The following is a 20,311-nucleotide window of genomic DNA, read 5'->3' on the forward strand; positions in this document are numbered from 1 at the left end:
GTCAGGACTGGCTCGGGGGACCTCTCCGGAGGACGCCCACAGGGCAGGACAGACTCGGGGGACCGCTCCGGAGGACGCCCACGGGGCAGGACGGGCTTGGGGAACCCCTCCGGGGGATGATGATGAGGCAGGGCTTCAACCCACCCGAAGGCAGCAGGAGCCGGCAGCAGGAGCCGGAGGCAGGACGTCGGCCGCACCGGAGGACGGAGCAGGAGGTGGGGCGTCGACCACGACGGAGCAGGAGGCGGAGTGACGACCGTGCCGGAGGCCGGAGTTGGAGGCGGGACATTGGCCACGCCAGAGACCGGCGCTGGAGGCGGGGAATCGACCCACCCGGAGGCAGCAGGAGCTGGAGGAGGGGCATCTACTGCGCCGGAGGACGGAGCCGGAGGCGGTGTGTTGACCGCGCCAGAGGACGGAGCCGGAGGACGGAGCCGGAGGCGGGGGTGTCGACCGCGCCAGAGGACGGAGCCAGAGGCGGTGTGTCGACCGCGCCAGAGGACGGAGCCGGAGGACGGAGCCAGAGGCGGTGTGTCGACCGCGCCAGAGGACGGAGCCGGAGGACGGAGCCGGAGGCGGGGGTGTCGACCGCGCCGGAGGATACAGGAGCTGGAGACAGGACGTCGACGACCCGTCCAGCGACAGGAAACGGAGGAGCAGCGCTACTGCCGCGTAGACCACGCTGCAGGACCCTGCGGGCCAACGCCCTGGCCTGGATGGCATCTGGATCATTGGCCGCAGCTGGAGGCACGGCCTGCATGATCCTGCGGACCAACTCCTCGTCCCGAATGGCGTCTGGATCACTCGCCGGTGCTGGGGGGGTAGAGAGTCTGTAGTGGCGACTGACAGGGCTGTAGGCTCTGACTAGATTCTCTCTCTCCTCTCTAGATTCTCTCTCCCCTCTCTAGATTCTCTCTCTCTCTCCTCTCTAGATTCTCTCTCTCCTCTCTAGATTCTCTCTCTCTCTCCTCTCTAGATTCTCTCTCTCCCCTCTCTAGATTCTCTCTCTCTCTCCTCTCTAGATTCTCTCTCTCTCCTCTCTAGATTCTCTCTCTCTCCCCTCTCTAGATTCTCTCTCTCTCCCCTCTCTAGATTCTCTCTCTCTCTCCTCTCTAGATTCTCTCTCTCCCCTCTCTAGATTCTCTCTCTCTCTCCTCTCTAGATTCTCTCTCTCTCCTCTCTAGATTCTCTCTCTCCTCTCTAGATTCTCTCTCTCTCCTCTCTAGATTCTCTCTCTCCTCTCTAGATTCTCTCTCCCCTCTCTAGATTCTCTCTCTCTCCCCTCTCTAGATTCTCTCTCTCTCTCCTCTCTAGATTCTCTCTCTCCCCTCTCTAGATTCTCTCTCTCTCCTCTCTAGATTCTCTCTCTCCCCTCTCTAGATTCTCTCTCTCTCCTCTCTAGATTCTCTCTCTCCCCTCTCTAGATTCTCTCTCTCTCTCTCCTCTCTAGATTCTCTCTCTCCTCTCTAGATTCTCTCTCTCCTCTCTAGATTCTCTCTCTCTCCTCTCTAGATTCTCTCTCTCCTCTCTAGATTCTCTCTCCCCTCTCTCTCTCCTCTCTAGATTTTCTCTCCCCTCTCTAGATTCTCTCTCCCCTCTTTAGATTCTCTCTCCCCTCTCTAGATTCTCTCTCTCCTCTCTAGATTCTCTCTCCCCTCTCTAGATTCTCTCTCCCCTCTTTAGATTCTCTCTCCCCTCTCTAGATTCTCTCTCTCCTCTCTAGATTCTCTCTCCCCTCTCTAGATTCTCTCTCTCCCCTCTTTAGATTCTCTCTCCCCTCTCTAGATTCTCTCTCTCCTCTCTAGATTCTCTCTCCCAGCTTTTTCAACACACTTTGTTGCTGCACACCCACTCAAATTCAATCTCACTCTCTTCATTTCGCTCCATTTGACTTCGAGCACTGATTGCTCGGTGGATTTCTCCAGCATATGTCCATTTCCAACGCGGCCCACGGATCCTCCTCCGGGCTCACATTGGTGTCATCCCAGTGCCTTAGTATCACAACACATTTCTATTTATCTCACTGACACCGACGGCAGCTCACAGCACAGGGTGAAAGTTTATCTCACTACAGCTTTATTTTAATCAACTTAAATGAAGCTAACTTTGCTTTTTAAAAACACTGAGACTGAACATTTTAACATATTGTTTTTGTTCCAGTCTGAGCACAGAGTATCAGTAATTATCTGTAACAGGCTTCTGTCAGACTTCATTGCCTCCACAGATTTCATCACATCTCACTGGGATGTGATTCCGGCCTGCCTCATCAAAACATGCATCAAATTAGGGCTCAATTATTTCCCTGCTGCCTTGAGCCAACAGAAGCTTTGTGCAAGCTTAGTTTCCCTCATGTTGGGTTCTACACAAGGAACACAAAACATGAATACATATGGCATGTTAAAGCAAAATTATGGAAGGTACTATATTACAGTGATATTTTAAAATTGAAAATAAAACTGCAATTGCTCAACGGCATTATAATTTCCACATATGTGTGTTATTTTAGTAAATAAAAGATTTACTAAAATAAATTGTTTGAAAAAAAATTCCAACACAGTCAAAAATGTTATATATATAAGTCATAGACCAGTTTTGACCGTGTTTGAATTTTTTTTTTTTTTTTTAACGATTAATTTTTAAGGTATGTACCCAGCTGTACAGTGGACAATATTCAAATTTGAAAAATATAATGCAAAATAAACAACGTGACCTATTTCAAAGTCACAATTAAAATTAAATGACATTTTCTAACAATTTGAATATTTAACTGAAAACATTTGATATTTAATTTCGGAAGACTTAACATCTAAATATATAAGATAGAAGGATGGTGCTGTTTTTTTATTTTTTTTATTGCGTTTGAATTATGTCCACTGCACAGAACGGGGCAATATGTTGTTTTTAATGAACAATGTTTGTGGTTTCAAAGAGGTTCAATCAGGGTCATTAGCAGCAGTAGCTTCCACACCTATTATAGGTTGAGAAGGTTCTGTGTCCTAATGAGTTGAGTAGGAGGAGAGTTCTCTTCAGCTACAGAGACATCCTCCCACAAAAAGTCATCAGTGCAGCACAAGTAAGCCGCTGCTGATAACGACCCTGTCGCTACTATTGCGGCTTTATAAAGGCTGATGCATGTTTTTGGGCGTCACAACTTTGACAAAATGAATCATTTCACTTTTAGAATTTGACCTGATAACGTTCATAAAATGCAGAAAACCGCATGTTTGAATTATTTTATCCACTTTGAAGTTAGCTTGTTTGTCCAGTTTCTGTTGAGGCAGAAGGAAACAACAACCCAACCCCCGGCTCACCTGAAGCCCTGAGGATCCACCATCTTCTCCCGCAACCTGCTCGCTTGCATCTTTACTTGATTTCTGAGTTTCCTGTGTAATAAAATGCAAGATAGATACAAGTATGGTTAAACTTGTGGTCCCATTTATTTTTCATGGCAATTTGAAATTGAGTAAATAGGACCCAGAAACCAACTTCTTCTGATGTGAGATTTGATTGACCAGATATGTTGACTTTTAAGAGTTTATTTGCTGATCATCCGAAAAATAACTCCCTGTAACTCCAAACAATAATATATAATTATTTAGTTAATAATTCATTTTGAAATGCTTTAATGTATCAGACTGTCATTCATATGTAGAAGTCCCACACTCCAGCTTTAATTTTCAAATATGAATTAACATTTGAATATTGTCCAGCAGGATACGGCAAAAAAAATAAATGTCAAACAGCTGTTTCATTTTAATTTGAATATGGTCAAAGTTTAAATTATGCAAATGAACATGCACATTGGAGAAATGCATTTGACCCTTGTATGTGCATTTTCTACATATGCGGGGAATTAGTATGGAATTACATTTTAGTTTTCTGGTTCACATTATCATTTTAGACCCCAACAGGCTTCCATACAAACTAACAGACATCACTGTTTGCCCTTTTCTATACTGCATGTATAGTATAATAAGTAGACATTGTTCCAGCTCCTACTTTAGTTTCAGAGACTCCTCCTGACGTTACAGTTTGAATCTGCTCTGAAGGTAATCCATATTCAGAGGAAGCTTCAAGCCAAATTCAACCCAATTTTCAGTCACCAACAGGCTTTAACTGGGAGATGGATTCAACACAAATATGAAATAAATGATATATTAATGCAAATATATTCCATTGTTATTCACTTACACTTATTACACTTATTAACGATTATGATCTCTTATCGTGAGGTATGTGCAGAACGTATGACACAAGATTTGACAGCACTTATCCAACAGAGAGAACTGTCGCGTATTACAACGTTAATAAGTCAATCTCATAAACAAAATTATACAACAAGCAGTTCAGACCCAGCAATCTGATTGGTCAACTGTACATTTGAAAAAAGAAAAAAATCAGAAGTATTATCATATCCAATAATAAAAGATCTGGGTACCTTGGATTTTTTTTTTAAACAAAAAAACAAAATGTCGCGTAGCCATAGTGATAAAATGACCCTGAAAATAGCCCAGATTTCATCCGGACATTATCTAACAAGTAGCTCCGCCCCAGAGATCTGTTTGGTTAACTGTACTTTTGGAACAAATCATCATGACATCACACCCTGCTCATCACTAGAAATATCACTCCAAATATCCTCTCTGTTGCTAGGTGGATGCTAAGGGCTGGACTACTTCCTGGAGTAGTAAACATTATATACATTACATTTGCTTCTACTGAGGTGACTGATTGTTTTCCAGTCATAAGTCATACCCCATTTATTGGCATGGAAACGTAGATCACGCTTACAAAAAGTTGTATATCCACAATATGAATACATGTTGACAACATATTTTATTTAGTTTAACTTGTATGATATTACATTGGAGGGTGTTCTTTAATGTCATTATTGGCACACGAGTGATGCTTACGGACCTCTGACCGCATCCCTGTCGTGCCATCAATAATGTTAAAGCACCATCTCGTGCAACGTTGCTTAACTCCATGGCGGTGGACTGACTTCAAAGATGCCTCGGCGTGCAGGAGAACTCAGTCGGGTTCTTTTGTTCTTCTTCTGTTAACATGGTGCTTTATTGATGTTTTTCCTCCACAGTTTGAAGCTTGCTTCTGGAAGCTTACTGATTTTTTAAAGGTTAGATGTTTTGGATTAGTGCTGCTCACTAACTCTCCTCTCTCCATGTCTTCTTCTTATTTCCAGTATTTTAACCTTTAATGCTTCCTCCTATCTCATTGCTGGCTCCAATATCATTAATATTTGCAAAACCTCGTTTCATTTTTTATTGAAGTCAAATTTTGTATTCATTTTTACGTCCCTCTAAAGCTGACCAAGCATTCTGGAGGAATCTTTATTCGCTAATGTTGAAATGCAAAAAAAGTAGAAAGTGAGCTCTAAACCAGCTGCCAGAGTTCTCTGGGGGCTTCGTATGCACAAGCCTTGATGTGTATAACCTGCTATCAGATAGTTAGTGACATTCACAGTACCTTGTACCGCCTCCTCAGGTCAAACAGGGACAGAGACCCTGGATTACACATGCGAGACCAGGCCTTGACATGACTTTGCTTTTATCCAACATCTTCTGCTGCCATGTTGGCTGTTCAAAGTTTTTAAAAGGATGTTTAATTTAGCTTGTTAAATCTATTTTGTTTCTCATTCAAAACAGAGATCTTTTTCCACATTGGTTTCCAGAGTCTGTTCATCTTAAAATAAACGGGGCCTGATTTACTAAAACACGTGCAAACTTCACATCACCCGAAAACAAATGTCCAAGCTGATCTACTAACGACGTGCAGCAAGGATTTTCTCTTTCAGATGTGCAGTTTAACACACGTTGTCCATTTTGTGTGTTTTCCTGAATGCATAAAACTTTGGGCGTTTCTACTTGAATGTGTAAAACACGAGGAGGGGAAAAATGTAAATAGATAGATTTAGCACCTGTAATGATATTTACTAAACCTAAAGGTAGAACTAGGAGAAGTGATTGTTGTCTATTAAGAAGGTTTTTTTAAGTCTGAAGCAGGAGCTTTAACAGGGCAAATGGATCAAAATGAGGCTTTTAGTTTGCACCGTTAATAAATCAATGCACCTAAAAGGTCACTGTGATCATTTTTGTCTTGTTTCTCTTCCACGACAAACACTTTGAAGATGGTTGGATCTTCAAGTACGTGTGTGTGTGTGTGTGTGTGTGTGTGTGTGTGTGTGTGTGTGTGTGTGTGTGTGTGTGTGTGAACCAGTGGTCACAAAAAAGTGTGTAACTCAGGTGCTGATGTTGATGAATGGATGCAACGTGGAATACTTCCTCAGGGAGGTTGTTTATTTACCTCTCTCCGCCCTGATGGTGTACAACAGTAACAGCCATTTCATGAAGTACTCCCAGCAAGTGAACCACACAAGAAAAAGCACTCAGTGACTAATAACCGCACTGACAATGTGAGAAGTATCAGGGAAAAAAACAACATTGTCACATTAATGAAATACACCAACCTTTGTTTTATTGATGTTGGAGGCCAATTGAGGCTTTTTGAAATCCAGTCAAAAATGTCCAGCAGCTCAAACTTCTGTTTCTCTTGGTTAGAAAGAAAATACTCCACTACAATACACACAAACTAATGCAGAGTTATTCAACTGGTAAATTCATGGAAATGTTACCAGAGACTAACAAGGCCTCAGGTAAGAATGAAGGTAAAACACTTCATCAGGATATCATTGTAAAAAAGTTTAACAGTACCTAGTCCGTTGAAATTAGACAGCTTGATGTGGTACATGCAACCAGACACAGAAAAGGAAACATTAAACCTGCCATAGAGACTCTAAAGCAGAGGTTTGTGTGCTTTCAGTGTCTGGAGCTCCTCCCAGGAAGGTGAAGGCAGAAGCCCTGAACTCCACGGCTCTCAGGGTGACCTGGAGTCCTCCGCTGTCTGTGAAGCAGCATGGTCACATCCAAGGCTACCAGCTGGTCCACTCCCGGCTGGAGAACGGGGAACCTCACGGCCAGCCAGTCATCACCGACATCTCCTTCCCTGAAGCCCAGGTATCATCACACTCTGAGTCCCGTGACGTTTCCGTTTATTTAGCTTGCTGAGACGATGGTCAGCTGAAATATCCTGCGACAGTCAGGGACTGTTGAGCTGTGGTCAGTACTGCAAAACAGGAAAGGGGCACATCAGGTAGCAAAACAAGAAGAAGCACAGTTGCTTGTTTTTATTGGTCTTCTTTTTCTGTCACAAAAGGCCTGTTTCGGCCCTCGAAGTTTCACCTGTAGATAAACAAAGGACTTTTATGTTTTATGGTCTATAACATATATCTTTATACTGCAATAATATTTGTTGTTTGCTGCATTTTCTGTTTGGTAAAGCAACTACACCCATCTGTACCATTAATAATGTTAATGTTAACGTGTTAAGCAGTTTTGCAGACTTTAATTTAAAATTTCATAGTTTGCATTATTTTGCCATTAGGTCCAGCCGCACATCATTTTTTTGTGTGTTTTTTATGGTGATGATGAAGCTTTTGAATTGTTTCCCCTTTGTGTGTAATTGAATTGCAATTAATTTGTAGTTAACCAGAGTTGAGTTTATTTCATGGCTGAGAGTCTTTAATCTGTTATGACACTCACCAACTGCCTGATTCACATCAAACTCAATAGACGCTACATTTTTTTTTAATGATAAATTAAATCAGAAGGTTGGATTAAAAAACAATCTCTAGTTATTCATGTAAATGGGATTAAATACGTCAGCCTGGCTCCACCAGACTTTTGCTATTGGCTCAGCCACTCTGAAGGACAGACCAATCAGTGACCGGTGTTGGTGGTTAAGTACAATGATGCTGAAGTGGAGTATTTTTTTTCTGAAGGTCGTTGCCGTGGTAACAGAGTGGTTCAGACTCATTGGTTAAAGGTGCCCCAACAGTTTCAAAACTAACCCAATGTCTACGCCCAGTAGGAAGGAATGACTACGTGTGATTCCATAAGGAGCATGGCCAGATATTCACACAGTGAATTTGGGTCTGGGTACGCCAGGGTAGAAATACGTAGGAATATTGAATTGGTTTTTTTTCATGCGCTCTCTGCTAAAGCCATCAAAGTAGTCCTCAGCTGTCTGAAACAAAAGCAGGATTTCACCTCAAAATTGACACCAAAATGTCACTGCTCAAGCGTATTTTTACAGACACACCCCTTGTTGCACCGTTCTATCCATCTCTGCACAACCTGGTTTCATTTTGAGCTAAAGTCACTCCTTCTTATTAGTTTTCTGGAGGTCCATCTGAAAATAATCCCTCATTCATTAGAAAAGAAGATTCAAGAAGACCTGTTTTTGGGGGCGTGTCTGTTTGATTGACAGGCCTGTGGTGCAGTCAGGTTACAGCTATCGGTGGGCGGGACGTCGTATCGTCAGGTTTCCAATCAGATCGGTCAGATCCACCTCTGGCTCCTCCCCCAGCTCGTCCAAATATGGTCACTTCCTGCTCCAAACCGCTCCGAACTAGCAAAGATGGTGACGGACAGAATCTGAACTGGAGGATTCATAACATTCACAAACCAACGATGACATCACTGATGTATGATGACATCACTGATGGTTGATGACATCACTGATGGTTGCTGCTTGAATCAGGCACGTTTTTGAGAACTGCTTGAATTTTGCTTTGAGTTGAGGTTCAAATCCCAGCAACCAATGGGAAACTATTCTTTGACACAAGTCGACTGGTGTTACATTTCATGAAGTTTTTATAGTTGAAACCGCATAGCAACTAAAATGCAATAAAATCCATAAAGTGAGTCATTTCCACTGTGGACAGGCAGGACATGTCTCAATTTTCAAAATATTGTTTTTCCCTCTGTCTGGCCAACTGCCATAACGCCACCATTTACTGTGGTTGTCTCACAATAAAGTTTTACCACTACCTTCATATTAAAACAGGAAAAATTATTAGTGTGTATTAGTATAGCAGCATATTGATCTTTAGCATACCGCAGCTAATGTAAATACAGTAATAAGGCTCATGTTGTGACCGTTTCCAGAAGGCCTAAATACTTAGAATTACTATGTATGTATCACACTGCTATAACAAAAGTCAAGCGAGAGAAAACGTGAGTTCGAAGGGCTCCACTCTCTATCCAAAGAAATGAAAGGAGCATTGTATCCTGCTCCAAAGATTACTAAAGTCGTATCAACAACATTTTATGCATTCAATTATTGTAACCAATTAGTCAAACATCATTAAACAGCATTTAGGCTCCCACATATTATATTACTCAGAGTGAATTGTTGTGGTTTCATATCTGATGGCATGTAGTGGAAGCTCTGCAGACCTGTACAGACATTGGTCTTTCGCTTATTAACCACTTTAAATCACTTTCAACGCTGCCGGAGGAGTTAAAACACAGAGTGAATGTGTTGTACCGTCTTTAATGAATTTATCATCTCAATCTTCATGTCTTATGTAAGAGGATATCTTTTCATGGGCTGTTTAATCAGTCTATAAAACACTCATCTGTGTAGATGAATAAATAAAGCCAAAACACTTCACATGCAGCCTGTGAGTGAAAAGGATTCAAACCAGAACTCAATGTTTGATCATTCAGCGTCTGTGCACCATTTGATTTCATAAAACAAGCTCAATTTCCTCGCTGTGAACGATGAATGCTGAAATTGATTTGAAAATGTGAACTAACTGTGAGAAGAGGGGTGAGCATCCCTGGTGAAACCAAGAAATCCAAATGACGTAGAACAAGTGTTCTGTGTCATTCTGCTGAACTGTAAATATAAAAAGCTTCCTGCCTCACGCTTGTTTCATCAAAGCCTACTTTTTTTTTTTTCTTTCCTTCTCAATTTCTGAAACACATCAAACCTATAACTGTGGAAGAACCCCGCACACTTCAGTTCATTTATCCACCGCGGCACAGGACCCAACCCTCTCACTCGCTGCTGGAATAATTCAATAAACTGAGCTGGAAGCAACATGATGGACCAAACCTGACAGGATTGAGAATTACAAACATTTTACAATGTTCTGCGCCTGGTTCTGACCGGTGGAGGAGCAGGTCGGTGTAGCGGGGGATGTGTTCACGTTTGGGCAATTAAGTTGACTGACAGAGGATGTTGCTTCAAAGAAGCTACAGAATTGTAAACTGTGGATGCTGATGAGGTGATGGAATCAGCCAGCTGTTTTCAGTGAAGTAACTGAAGTAAAAACCAACAGCAGTGAGTTTGAACCACAGACTGGATATAAAAGACCTCATGAACTGAAGGTTCGGGGAGTCCTTTATGGGACCTTTAACCCACATCCAGAGAATCGGAGGAGTCTCAGTGTGTCCAGTCGGTTTCCCAGACAGTACTAATGACATGGAAACCTCTCTGTGGCTGATCTCTGCTGAAGCAGCTATTTGCTCCACCAAATACAAAGTCAATCATTATTTCTCCACAGTTTGATTCACTAAATTGACTTCTAATTCTGAAAATAATTCCATAATTAATTTGATATTAGGACTCCAAAGCGGTACGTTTGTAGGCTTATAGTTTGATTGACAGTCCTGGTGTGCATTCAGGTTTCTGCTGATAGTGGACGGGTGTACTGTCAGGTTGAGTTGTCATGGTTTCATGTACATACAACACAGACGATGACATGAGACTGAACACTTCCACCGTTTGATTGTTTTCTGGATGTAATGTTCCAGTTGGGATTCTACTGTTTTTCAGGGTGGGAACGTCTGTGTATCCACACACACTCACTCACTCACTCACTCACTCACTCACTCACTCACTCACTCACTCACTCACACACACACACACACACACATACACACACGCACACTCACACACTCACTCACTCACTCACTCACTCACTCACTCACTCACTCACACACACACACACACACATACACACACACACACTCACTCACTCACTCACTCACACACATACACACATACACACACACACACACACACACACACTCACTCACTCACTCACACACATACACACATACACACACACACACTCACTCACTCACTCACTCACTCACACACTCACACACATACACACACACACACACACTCACTCACTCACTCACTCACACACATACACACATACACACACACACACACACACACACACACACACTCACTCACTCACTCACTCACATACACACTCACTCACTCATTCACTCTCACACACACACACACACACACACACACACACACACACACACATCACTGACTCACACTCACACACACACACACACACACACACACACACACACTCACTCACTCACTCACTCACTCACTCACTCACTCACTCACTCACTCACTCACTCACTCACACACACTCACACACACAGACCCACAGTGAACAGCCTCCTCAGTAATTGTCCCACAGTGTTCATCTTGTCGTTCAGTGTGTCCTGCTGCCTCCTCACGTTGTTGTTTGACTCCGTGTGAAGTCTGTTGTCTGGGATCTCGTCTCCAATGACGACGAGGCTGCTTGAATCCAGCTCCTGTTGCTGTCTGCTGGACTCCCGCTGCATCAGTGCACACAGATGTGTTTGAGATTCTATCTACTGTGTTGAAAGCAGCATTTCTTCAGTCCAGCTCCACTTTGTTCTTTCCTTCAGTGCTGAGCATAACCACCGTGTAACTCCACCCACCGTGTAACTCCACCCATCGTGTAAATCCACCATCGTGTAACTCCACCCATCGTCTCCACATCGTCTCCAGATCATCTCCAGATCGTCTCCACATCGTCTCCAGATCGTCTCCAGATCGTCTCCAGATCGTCTCAGAGTCCAACAGTGAACAGCAGGCTGGTGTGGAACCAGGTGCAGAGCTGAAGGACTTATTGATGAAAGAGGATGTTTGTTTTTGCATTTTAACATGTTGCAATATTCAAGCTCATGTTGCCTCATGTTTTGAGGGCAAAGTGGGACATCACATGCATGCCAAGAGTCGTGTGACGGAGTAGGTGGCCGAGACAGCACACGAGGAAGTCGGCTTCTCCACTGACTAACTGGCTAATTACCTTCAGACTAGGAATTCACATCGTGTGTGAGCACCACTGAAGTGTCAGAAATCAGACCGTCTATCAAAATGTCCCGAGGTTACAAACTAAATAATTAAAATAAATAATCCACTAACCGGTCGTTGATTAACCTCTTATCTTTCCATCCTATCTGAAAGTTCCTTATATGTTTTTTGAGAGTTTTATAAGTTGTAATGTAGTTAGTTCAAAAGTTATTTTTATCTCTGGTATATCTCCAGCAGGAAGTGGTACAAGGTCTAAAACGTTTGGGAACCTTTGCTCTGCAGCACTGGGGTTATTTGTATTTTGATTGAACTGTCCCTTTAAGTCACAACACCCTGTTCAATAATAAGGAACTATCTGATTGCAGTGTCAGCATTGTTGCTTGTCCACACTGCAGCTGCATTAATGACTCACGGTCGGCACACTAATTACATTCATGCACTTGTCTCATGCAACTACAAAGTTTTAAACAATCACATCATTACCACGATTATTTTCATTCTTTCTCTCAGCTTTGATTTTGCCTTTCAAAATGTTTCATCATTTTGATGAGCTAAAATCTTCCTAGTGAGAGGCTCATTAAGCAGAATTAATGGGAAATAAACAGAGGGAACATCTTTGTGCAACCATTGTTTTAGTAACATTTTCAGACTGCCTTGTTGGACAGAAGTAAAGAGCTTTGAAATGCTGCAAAACGTCACACCCGCATGTGAGAATTTGACAAAACAACAAAATCAGAAGTTTGATTACACTAAAGGTGTTTTTTGTTTTTTTTAAATAAACTTTAAATAATTCAGCAGTATGATCTGTTTCCAGGGACACTGTCCTGTCCACGGATCCAAAGAACACATTGTGAAGAGTTTTCCCATTCATAACTAATTAATTAATAACTGTTGTTATTAATAATAAGTTATTAATAATAGCGTTCGACGGTTGAGTTGTTTGGCTCCAGATTTTCAGGAGATAAATCTCACATCAACTGTGAAGCACGGTGATAAAGATGTTTTTCAGTTGCTGCTCCGCCTCAGGGACTCGGTGGCTCGCAGTCATTGATTCAACTATGAATTCTGCATCATATCACAGAGTGCTTGAAAGATAACGTGAGGCCATGTGTCCGAAGCTTGAAGTTGAGCTGGAAGTGGACCTTTAAACAGGATAATGGTGCAAATGCACCAAGGTTGAAAAAGAAGAAATAGAGGGTTACACAACGGTCTGGTCAAGGTTAAAAAAAAAAAGAGACTCTAGATTTGATTCCTGTTGAAATGGTGCGCCGGGATTTGAAATGGACAGATGGTATTTGCAAAAAAAAAAAAAAAAAAAACGGAACAAAAAAAAAAAAAAATCATCTTGAAAGTGAAGGATTTTTTTGTCAGAGACTGGTACTGGGACAATCATGAAAAACACCTGCATGGAGTTATTTTGGCTAAAGGAGGCAATATGAGCTTCTGAGGCCAAAGGTGTAGTTACGTACATCAAAGTATTCAAGCAACAAATTAACCAAATAATGAATCTTAAAATTTAATTATTTATCTTATTCTGTACATAATTATTCCAGGTGAACCCATGTCAATATAATATGTATAAACTGAGTTTCAGCCATGTACAGCTTTGTCTCTGTTGTGAGCAGCTACGACTACCACCCGACTCAGCGTAGGATCGGTAGATATCATAACCTACTGGTTAGCCTGATAAACTCACTGATATTTACACATCACTAATGGATGTTGTTTTGGTGGAGCCGCCAGCCTTCAACAAAGGTACAGCTGTAGCCGATGCCATTCAGGAGTTATGGTCAACTAGCTTGTAAAATATCAGCCCAGCTTCCCTGACTGCATTAAAAATATGAGCTTGAATAAATTCTTCCATTTTACAAGCAGACTGGGTTTAGTTGATGGGAAACAATCGTTGAAGGATCAGTCAGAAGAGTCCGTCACTGAGCGTCGAGCTCTGTGGGGATGAATGAATGTCGTTCCCAACGTTAGGGGAATCTCCCCGACGGGGCTGCAGGTTGAAAACAGAAGGAAGCAGAGGACAGCAGCGTTGGGTGTTCGACACACAGGAAGTCACTATCTATTAATTAGCTCCTGTTAAACCACTCCCTCCCTTCCCAGGAGTGATGTCTCCGGTTTTAATATAAAGTGTACCGTCTGTTTTAGTCCTCGGGAATTCATCCCCACATCCAAACACACTCCTGCTTATACTAACAGATAAAAGAACCATTTGATTTGGATTTTTTTTTTTTGTGTGTCTCTTTTCAAAAGTAAGAACATCCCCAGCAACTAAAGAGAAAAGGAAGTCAGGAGTCTCTCTTTGGCAGAATTGTGCTCTGTTCATGTCTGCTCTTAAATTAGCTGGAGAAGGATCTTTTAAACATCCATCAGCTGTGGCAGGGCTTTGCTTGTTTGTACTCACGCAGCGACCTGTGGGCTGGAGGCAGAGGCCCGGTTCTGTTGGGTCAACCTTCATCTCTGTAGCCCCTCTTCATGCCTCTACATGGACTCATGTTGGTGTGTTAACAAGGGCCAAAGGAGCATGTGCAAACATCATGAAGTTTCCATGTTTAATGGATGTGTTATCCCATATGATCTGCTTGTGTGTGCAACATGAGGATGATTTGGATGAAACGTTGCTGCCAGTTATCAGTTTTCTACACCTGTGAAATGTTTTCTAACATACTGCAGGTTAAAAAAGCAGCTCCTATAGTTTCATGGTTGGTCCATCATTCCAGTTTGTATTATTGAAGCCGGGTGTGGCACACGGTTAAAACCACTGAGCTGTTAATCTCACATGACGCACTCTTCTGCAGGATATGCAGTTTACTGCAGTGAGCCACCCTGAAAGCTCTGCTGTCACTTTAAGGCGTTTTCAGACCAAAAAGAACAAAGGACTTTCTCAAGGGGAACTTCCCCCCCAAACTAAATAGGTTCCTTTTACTGTTTGCGTTCGCACCACCAATAGGAACTGTGAAATGACACTCTGCAGCTGAAGTGATGCTCCACCACTTATTTCAGTTTACTTGATCCGGTTGAAATTCATGAACATATTTGACCTGTTTGAAGATACAAAGTGTTTCATTCAAGAGAAACAATAAAAACAAGTGGAACAGTCCAATTTCTCATAATTACATTTAAGATGTATTAACGGATTCACTTATTGTGAAACATTTGCAGGGAGGTGTTCCTGAAGAAGATGATCTAACTTTAGATTTTAAAGCCACAACAAGCTGCGGTGCTTCAAACAGCATCACACCGCTGCAGCAGCACGGACACGGCGCCTCTTTACATATTTCTCTGGATCGATCCAAGTCACGCTGGATTTCCTCAAATGTGTATCGACTAAATGAAGCCGGAACATTTGTTGCCGGCCCGTTTCTCAGTATCGTGTGCTTCCAGTTGGAACTTTCTTCTGCTGCTTTAAAAGGCTTCGTTCGTAGCTGTAGTTTACCTGCTGACTGCGTTTTAAACCCGTCCGCCATACTCAGACTTTTATGAGGAGAAAATAAAGGCAAATAGTGGAATTATTATCCAGAATGTAATATAGTAATTATTTACCCTAGTTTGCACATCCACTACCTGTTATAGCCTTAATCTACAAACATTTCCTAAAAAGTTGCAGCGCCATGTAAATAAAAACACAATGTGATGTTTGCAAATCATGTAAACTCATATTCAATTGAAAATAGACCAAAGACAACAAATGAAATGTTAAAACTTAAAAATGTTATTGTTTTCCGAAAAATATATGCTTACTTTGAATTATATATCAGCAACAAATCTCAAAAGAATTTGGGACAGGATCATGTTTACCGCTGTGTTGCATCACCTCTTCTTTTTACAACACTCCAAGCTTTTGGGAACTGAGGAGACCAGTTTCTGGAGTTTTGAAAGTGAAATGTGGTCCCATTCTTGCCTGATAAAGGATTTAAGCTGCTCAACAGTTCAGGGTCTCCTTTGCTGTATTTTTCATGTCCTGATGCTCCAGATGTTTTCAATGATTGACAGGTCTGGACTGCAGGAGGCCAGTTTATCAGCGGACTCTTCTACTAGAGAACCATGCTGTTGGAATACGTGCAGAATGTGGTTTAGAAGTGTTTTGCTGAAATAAGAAAGGCCTTCGTTGTCCCTCCCTTTGTTTCCCTCTCCCTCTTCCTGTCTTTATTCTGTTTCTGTTTCTCATTCACTCCCTCGTCGTTGTGTCTTTCTCCCGTACAGGAGGCCACTATAACAGGTCTGCTCCCAGAAACGACTTATTCTGTGACTGTTGCTGCATATACCACCAAGGGAGATGGAGCTCGCAGCAAGGCCCAGCTGGTCACCACCACAGGAGCAGGTGTGTGCACTGTCTACATTTATGTGTTACATCTACCTGCATCGTACACGTTTTGAAGTGGACGTTTTTCCAACTGTTTCATGAAAACTAAAATATTCTACTGTAACGTACGGTGTCCCTGAGGGTCAAAACACAATGACATTTCACAAAAGACAACAACATTTCAAAAACTACAACAGCGTTTCATAAAAGAAAACAAAAAACATAATTTCCAAAAATATGAGATTTTGGATTACAGACAGGATGGAACAACATTTCCTGTTTGTGACTGAACAGAATCAAAGTGAATAGAGTTTATTGAATGAATCTTTTTCTCTAAACTGGATTGGTACCAGATTGGATCAACCGAAGGGACAGTCTAAACTCTATGCTGCTGTGATTGGTTATTTAGCTGTCAGGCAAATGATGACGCTCTGGGCATGTTAAAGAAAACTAAATGGACAGATAAATGGAAGTTCCTTAAATTGACAGAAGTTAATTCCCTGGTCACATTTATTCTGTTGCTTAAAATTCACATTCACCCTCATTGAGAGTTTGTGCTGAATCCATCCTTTGAAACTTCTGCTGTGTTCAGACCAAATGCGAAGTTAATTATTCCTGCAAAGTGATGACATACAAAGTCAATTCAAAGAATGTCCACGACTGAGGGTACCACATCATTTTACTGTTGCCAGGTACTTCAGCTCTACTTTACAAACTGTTAATGTTAAACTGTTTTCTTCCACAGGTGTAATACAAATAATTATCTCTTCTCCTGTCTGTTTGGTCATTTCAGATGTTGGTTTGTGTGTGAAATGTTATCATGTTTTGTGAAATGTGTTTTATGAACTGAACGGAACTGATGAAACCGCTCGTTTCTCTGTATGACAGAGTTTTCAGATCATCTGGTTTTGAAATCACAGCTGACTTCTGTACCGTCTCCAACATTACATCCCACTTTGTAGGAAACAAAATAATAATAATAATAATAATTCAGGACATTTATTTTGTGTCCGGTACTAAGCACATCATTTTTCAAATTGCTGAGTCACAAGTGTCCCACAAACATTTATTCAGACGTTGCCAGATTCTACACAATGTCCTCGACACAATTATGAAGAGATATTTTGACTAACAATATTTTCTGATGAGACACATGTAAAAACAACAATTTAATTTTCATTGATAGAAAGGCTAATATAAAACATCTCTCAGTATTAGCAAATTAAATGGTGACAGATCTGGATAGCTTCGACTGTCCTGAAAAAACCCCAAGATATAGCATGAATGGTTCGACCCAACAATGACCAAGATATGAGCCTCAAAGTGAAGGTAGTGAAGTCAGCCTGAAAATTGCAGCGGGTTCGAAGGGTTAAGGTGTGAGCCGAAAGAGTTGGAGTTCGGGAAATATTCAAATCAATTAATCTATATCGTTCCCAATTAGAATATCAGTCAAAATAAAAACTTACCAATTCCATCATGCGGTCACGGTTAAAGAGACATATGGTTTTAATCCTCTACCCAGGTGGAAGTTGGTTATGGTAACATCATACTGTGTTCAGATGTGGCAACACTGCAGGTAAAATATATCAAACAAAGCACAACCAGTCAGAGTCAGGCAGCTTGGAAACAAATCCTCACTTTTGTTCAACTCATTTTGAAGAGGAAATAATGGTGAAAAAGTTTTCCTGTGAAATGATGGATTTTTTTTTATGGAATTATGGGTGCATTCATAATGAAGCAATTACTCTGTTGATAATAGGCTTGAAAATATCATGTAAAGTTGAAAACAACAGCTGGATAACAATTGGATGCTAATGTGTTGTTATCATACTATCTTTTCGTGTTTCATGAACTTGGTATTGTAAGTAATAAAGACTTGGGAATGTTGTCCAATGCTTCCTGTGTTCCAGTGCCTGGAAAGCCCACCATGATGATCAGCACCACCATCGGGAACACGGCTCTGATCCAGTGGCAGCCGCCTAAAGAGATGGTGGGGGAGCATGTGGGATACCAGCTGCAGTACAAGAGAACAGAGGAGGAAGGTTTCACCATCAAAGACTTCAGAAAGACAGATGATCATTTCACCGTCACCGGCCTCCACAAGGGGGCGCTCTACGTCTTCAAGCTGTGTGCTGTGAACCAAGCTGGCAACGGGGAAGAATTCCTGAAGGAGATCAGCACCCCTGAGGACATTCCCAGCAGCTACCCGCAGAATCTGAGCGTGGTCGGCCTCACTGCCACCTCCACCAGGCTGGCCTGGGACCCCCCTCCTCTGGCCGAGAGAAACGGGAGGATTGTCAAGTACGTGGTGGTGTATCGAGATATTAATAGCCAGCAAAATAACACCAACAGTACCACAGAAACAGAGACGACTGTCTACGGTTTGCAGCCGGACACAACCTACGACATCAGAGTACAAGCTTTCACCAGCAAGGGGGGAGGACCGATCAGCCCCAGCATCCAGAGCAGGACCATGTCCACCTCCATGCCAGGTGAGAACCATCGGCGAGGTCTCAGTGCTGCTCCAGGAGCTGCTGACTCAGCATTCTTTAAACGTGTCAATGATACAAACAAAGTGTTGTTTCCTCTCCTCTGGATTTTTGAAAAGGGTCTTTTATTGTCTAAAGTCCAGGGAGATATGATATCAGCCCTTATTTATCAGACACGAAACAAAACAAGCAAGAAAAAAATACATAAAACTCTTAAATATTTCAGTAAACAAATGCAAAATAGGTTTGAGGATTTTCTAATAGGCATTTGTATTTAGAAAGCGATAAAGAAAGAAAGAAAGAAAAAAAGAAAGAAAGAAAGAAAGAAAGAAAGAAAGAAAGAAAGAAAGAAAGAAAGAAAGAAAGAAAGAAAGAAAGAATTGTACTCCTGAGATTTAAAATTCAAAACATTAAAAAAATTTGGTACATTTTTTTTAATATAATTTATGATATTTTCAAAACAGAATAAAAAACAAATAAATATGAAAACAATTATATGAAGAAAAAAAAAAAAAGATTAAAAATGTGCAGTCATGCTGCAGCTAATAACATGACAACAAAATGTTGCTGATTGTTGAACCCAACACAACAGAGTTTTTCAAGCGGCGGCTTCTAGTGGCCCTCAGTTGTACTACATTTGCACATTGGTTTCATTTTAGAGACTTTGACGTCCATATTTATTTACAGGCTATGGTACCAACACATCTTCATACTGAAGTGACAGTCAATTTCCACTGACATCGAAAACAACAAACTGTATACAAGCATTTTGAGCTGCCTCCAACGGATCAACAAACCCTCACAAATAAACAGAATAGGTGTTGTGATCACTGGGAGTACCAGCGACAGGCATACTGGTCGTCATGGCAACTATCATTCGTTGTGAAGGCATTCTCTGTTTGGTAAAGTTTAGGTGACTAAAGTTGCGTTACTTATGTGAAGTAACTTGCCTGACGTTAAATTCATGACTTAAGTTCCCTAACATGTATGTTAAACATTCATACATGCAAGTTAAAAGGAGTAACATTGTTTTTTTGTATCACATGTGACATGAACAGTCCCCTGGGTGCTGTGTTTGATCCATCCAACTGCCCCTGACCCACCGAGGTGGACTTCCTCCATTACTCATAATTAAGTCATAATTACTATGACCACTAGAGGTCGCAATAAATGTAAATAGGTCATTTTTACACTCTTTAACAATTGACCAGTGTTGTAGTTTCCGGTGTGAGGGCAGGCTGCTCTGTACAGTCTTGTTTTACTGTATTACTGATAATGTAATTTTCAGTTCTGAACTATGTTTGCCCAACGACTTGCTTCGGACCTGCAGGACAATAGATCTCTTGTGCTGTGTTCCAGATGACATACTTCCATTAGTACACTAATAAATAGTGCTCTTACATGTCAGGACTCTGACTTGTGTAGTATTTGAATGTAGACAGAGTCGTGTTGTTTCAGATCGCACACTGCTCTTCTGCACCGACAGGAAATG

The 20,311-nt window shown here is 41.6% G+C and overlaps 1 protein-coding gene across 5 annotated transcripts in view; it reads left to right on the forward strand.

Annotated features, from left to right (window-relative positions):
• ptprfa (protein tyrosine phosphatase receptor type Fa) overlaps window positions 1–20,311 on the forward strand; it is a 217,008-nt gene that overhangs the window by 136,021 nt on the left and 60,676 nt on the right. For all 5 annotated transcript variants that reach the window (XM_069151002.1, XM_069151004.1, XM_069151005.1 and 2 more), the window contains 3 exons: window positions 6,838–7,031; window positions 16,231–16,348; window positions 18,241–18,822. In XM_069151002.1, the coding sequence (XP_069007103.1) occupies window positions 6,838–7,031; window positions 16,231–16,348; window positions 18,241–18,822 (894 nt within the window). The remainder of the gene's footprint in view (window positions 1–6,837; window positions 7,032–16,230; window positions 16,349–18,240; window positions 18,823–20,311) is intronic.

This window comes from Embiotoca jacksoni, unplaced genomic scaffold (genome assembly GCF_022577435.1).
Source record: "Embiotoca jacksoni isolate LCO1_2020_lvr unplaced genomic scaffold, fEmbJac1.0.p SCAF_16, whole genome shotgun sequence".
Lineage (NCBI taxonomy): Eukaryota > Metazoa > Chordata > Actinopteri > Embiotocidae > Embiotoca > Embiotoca jacksoni.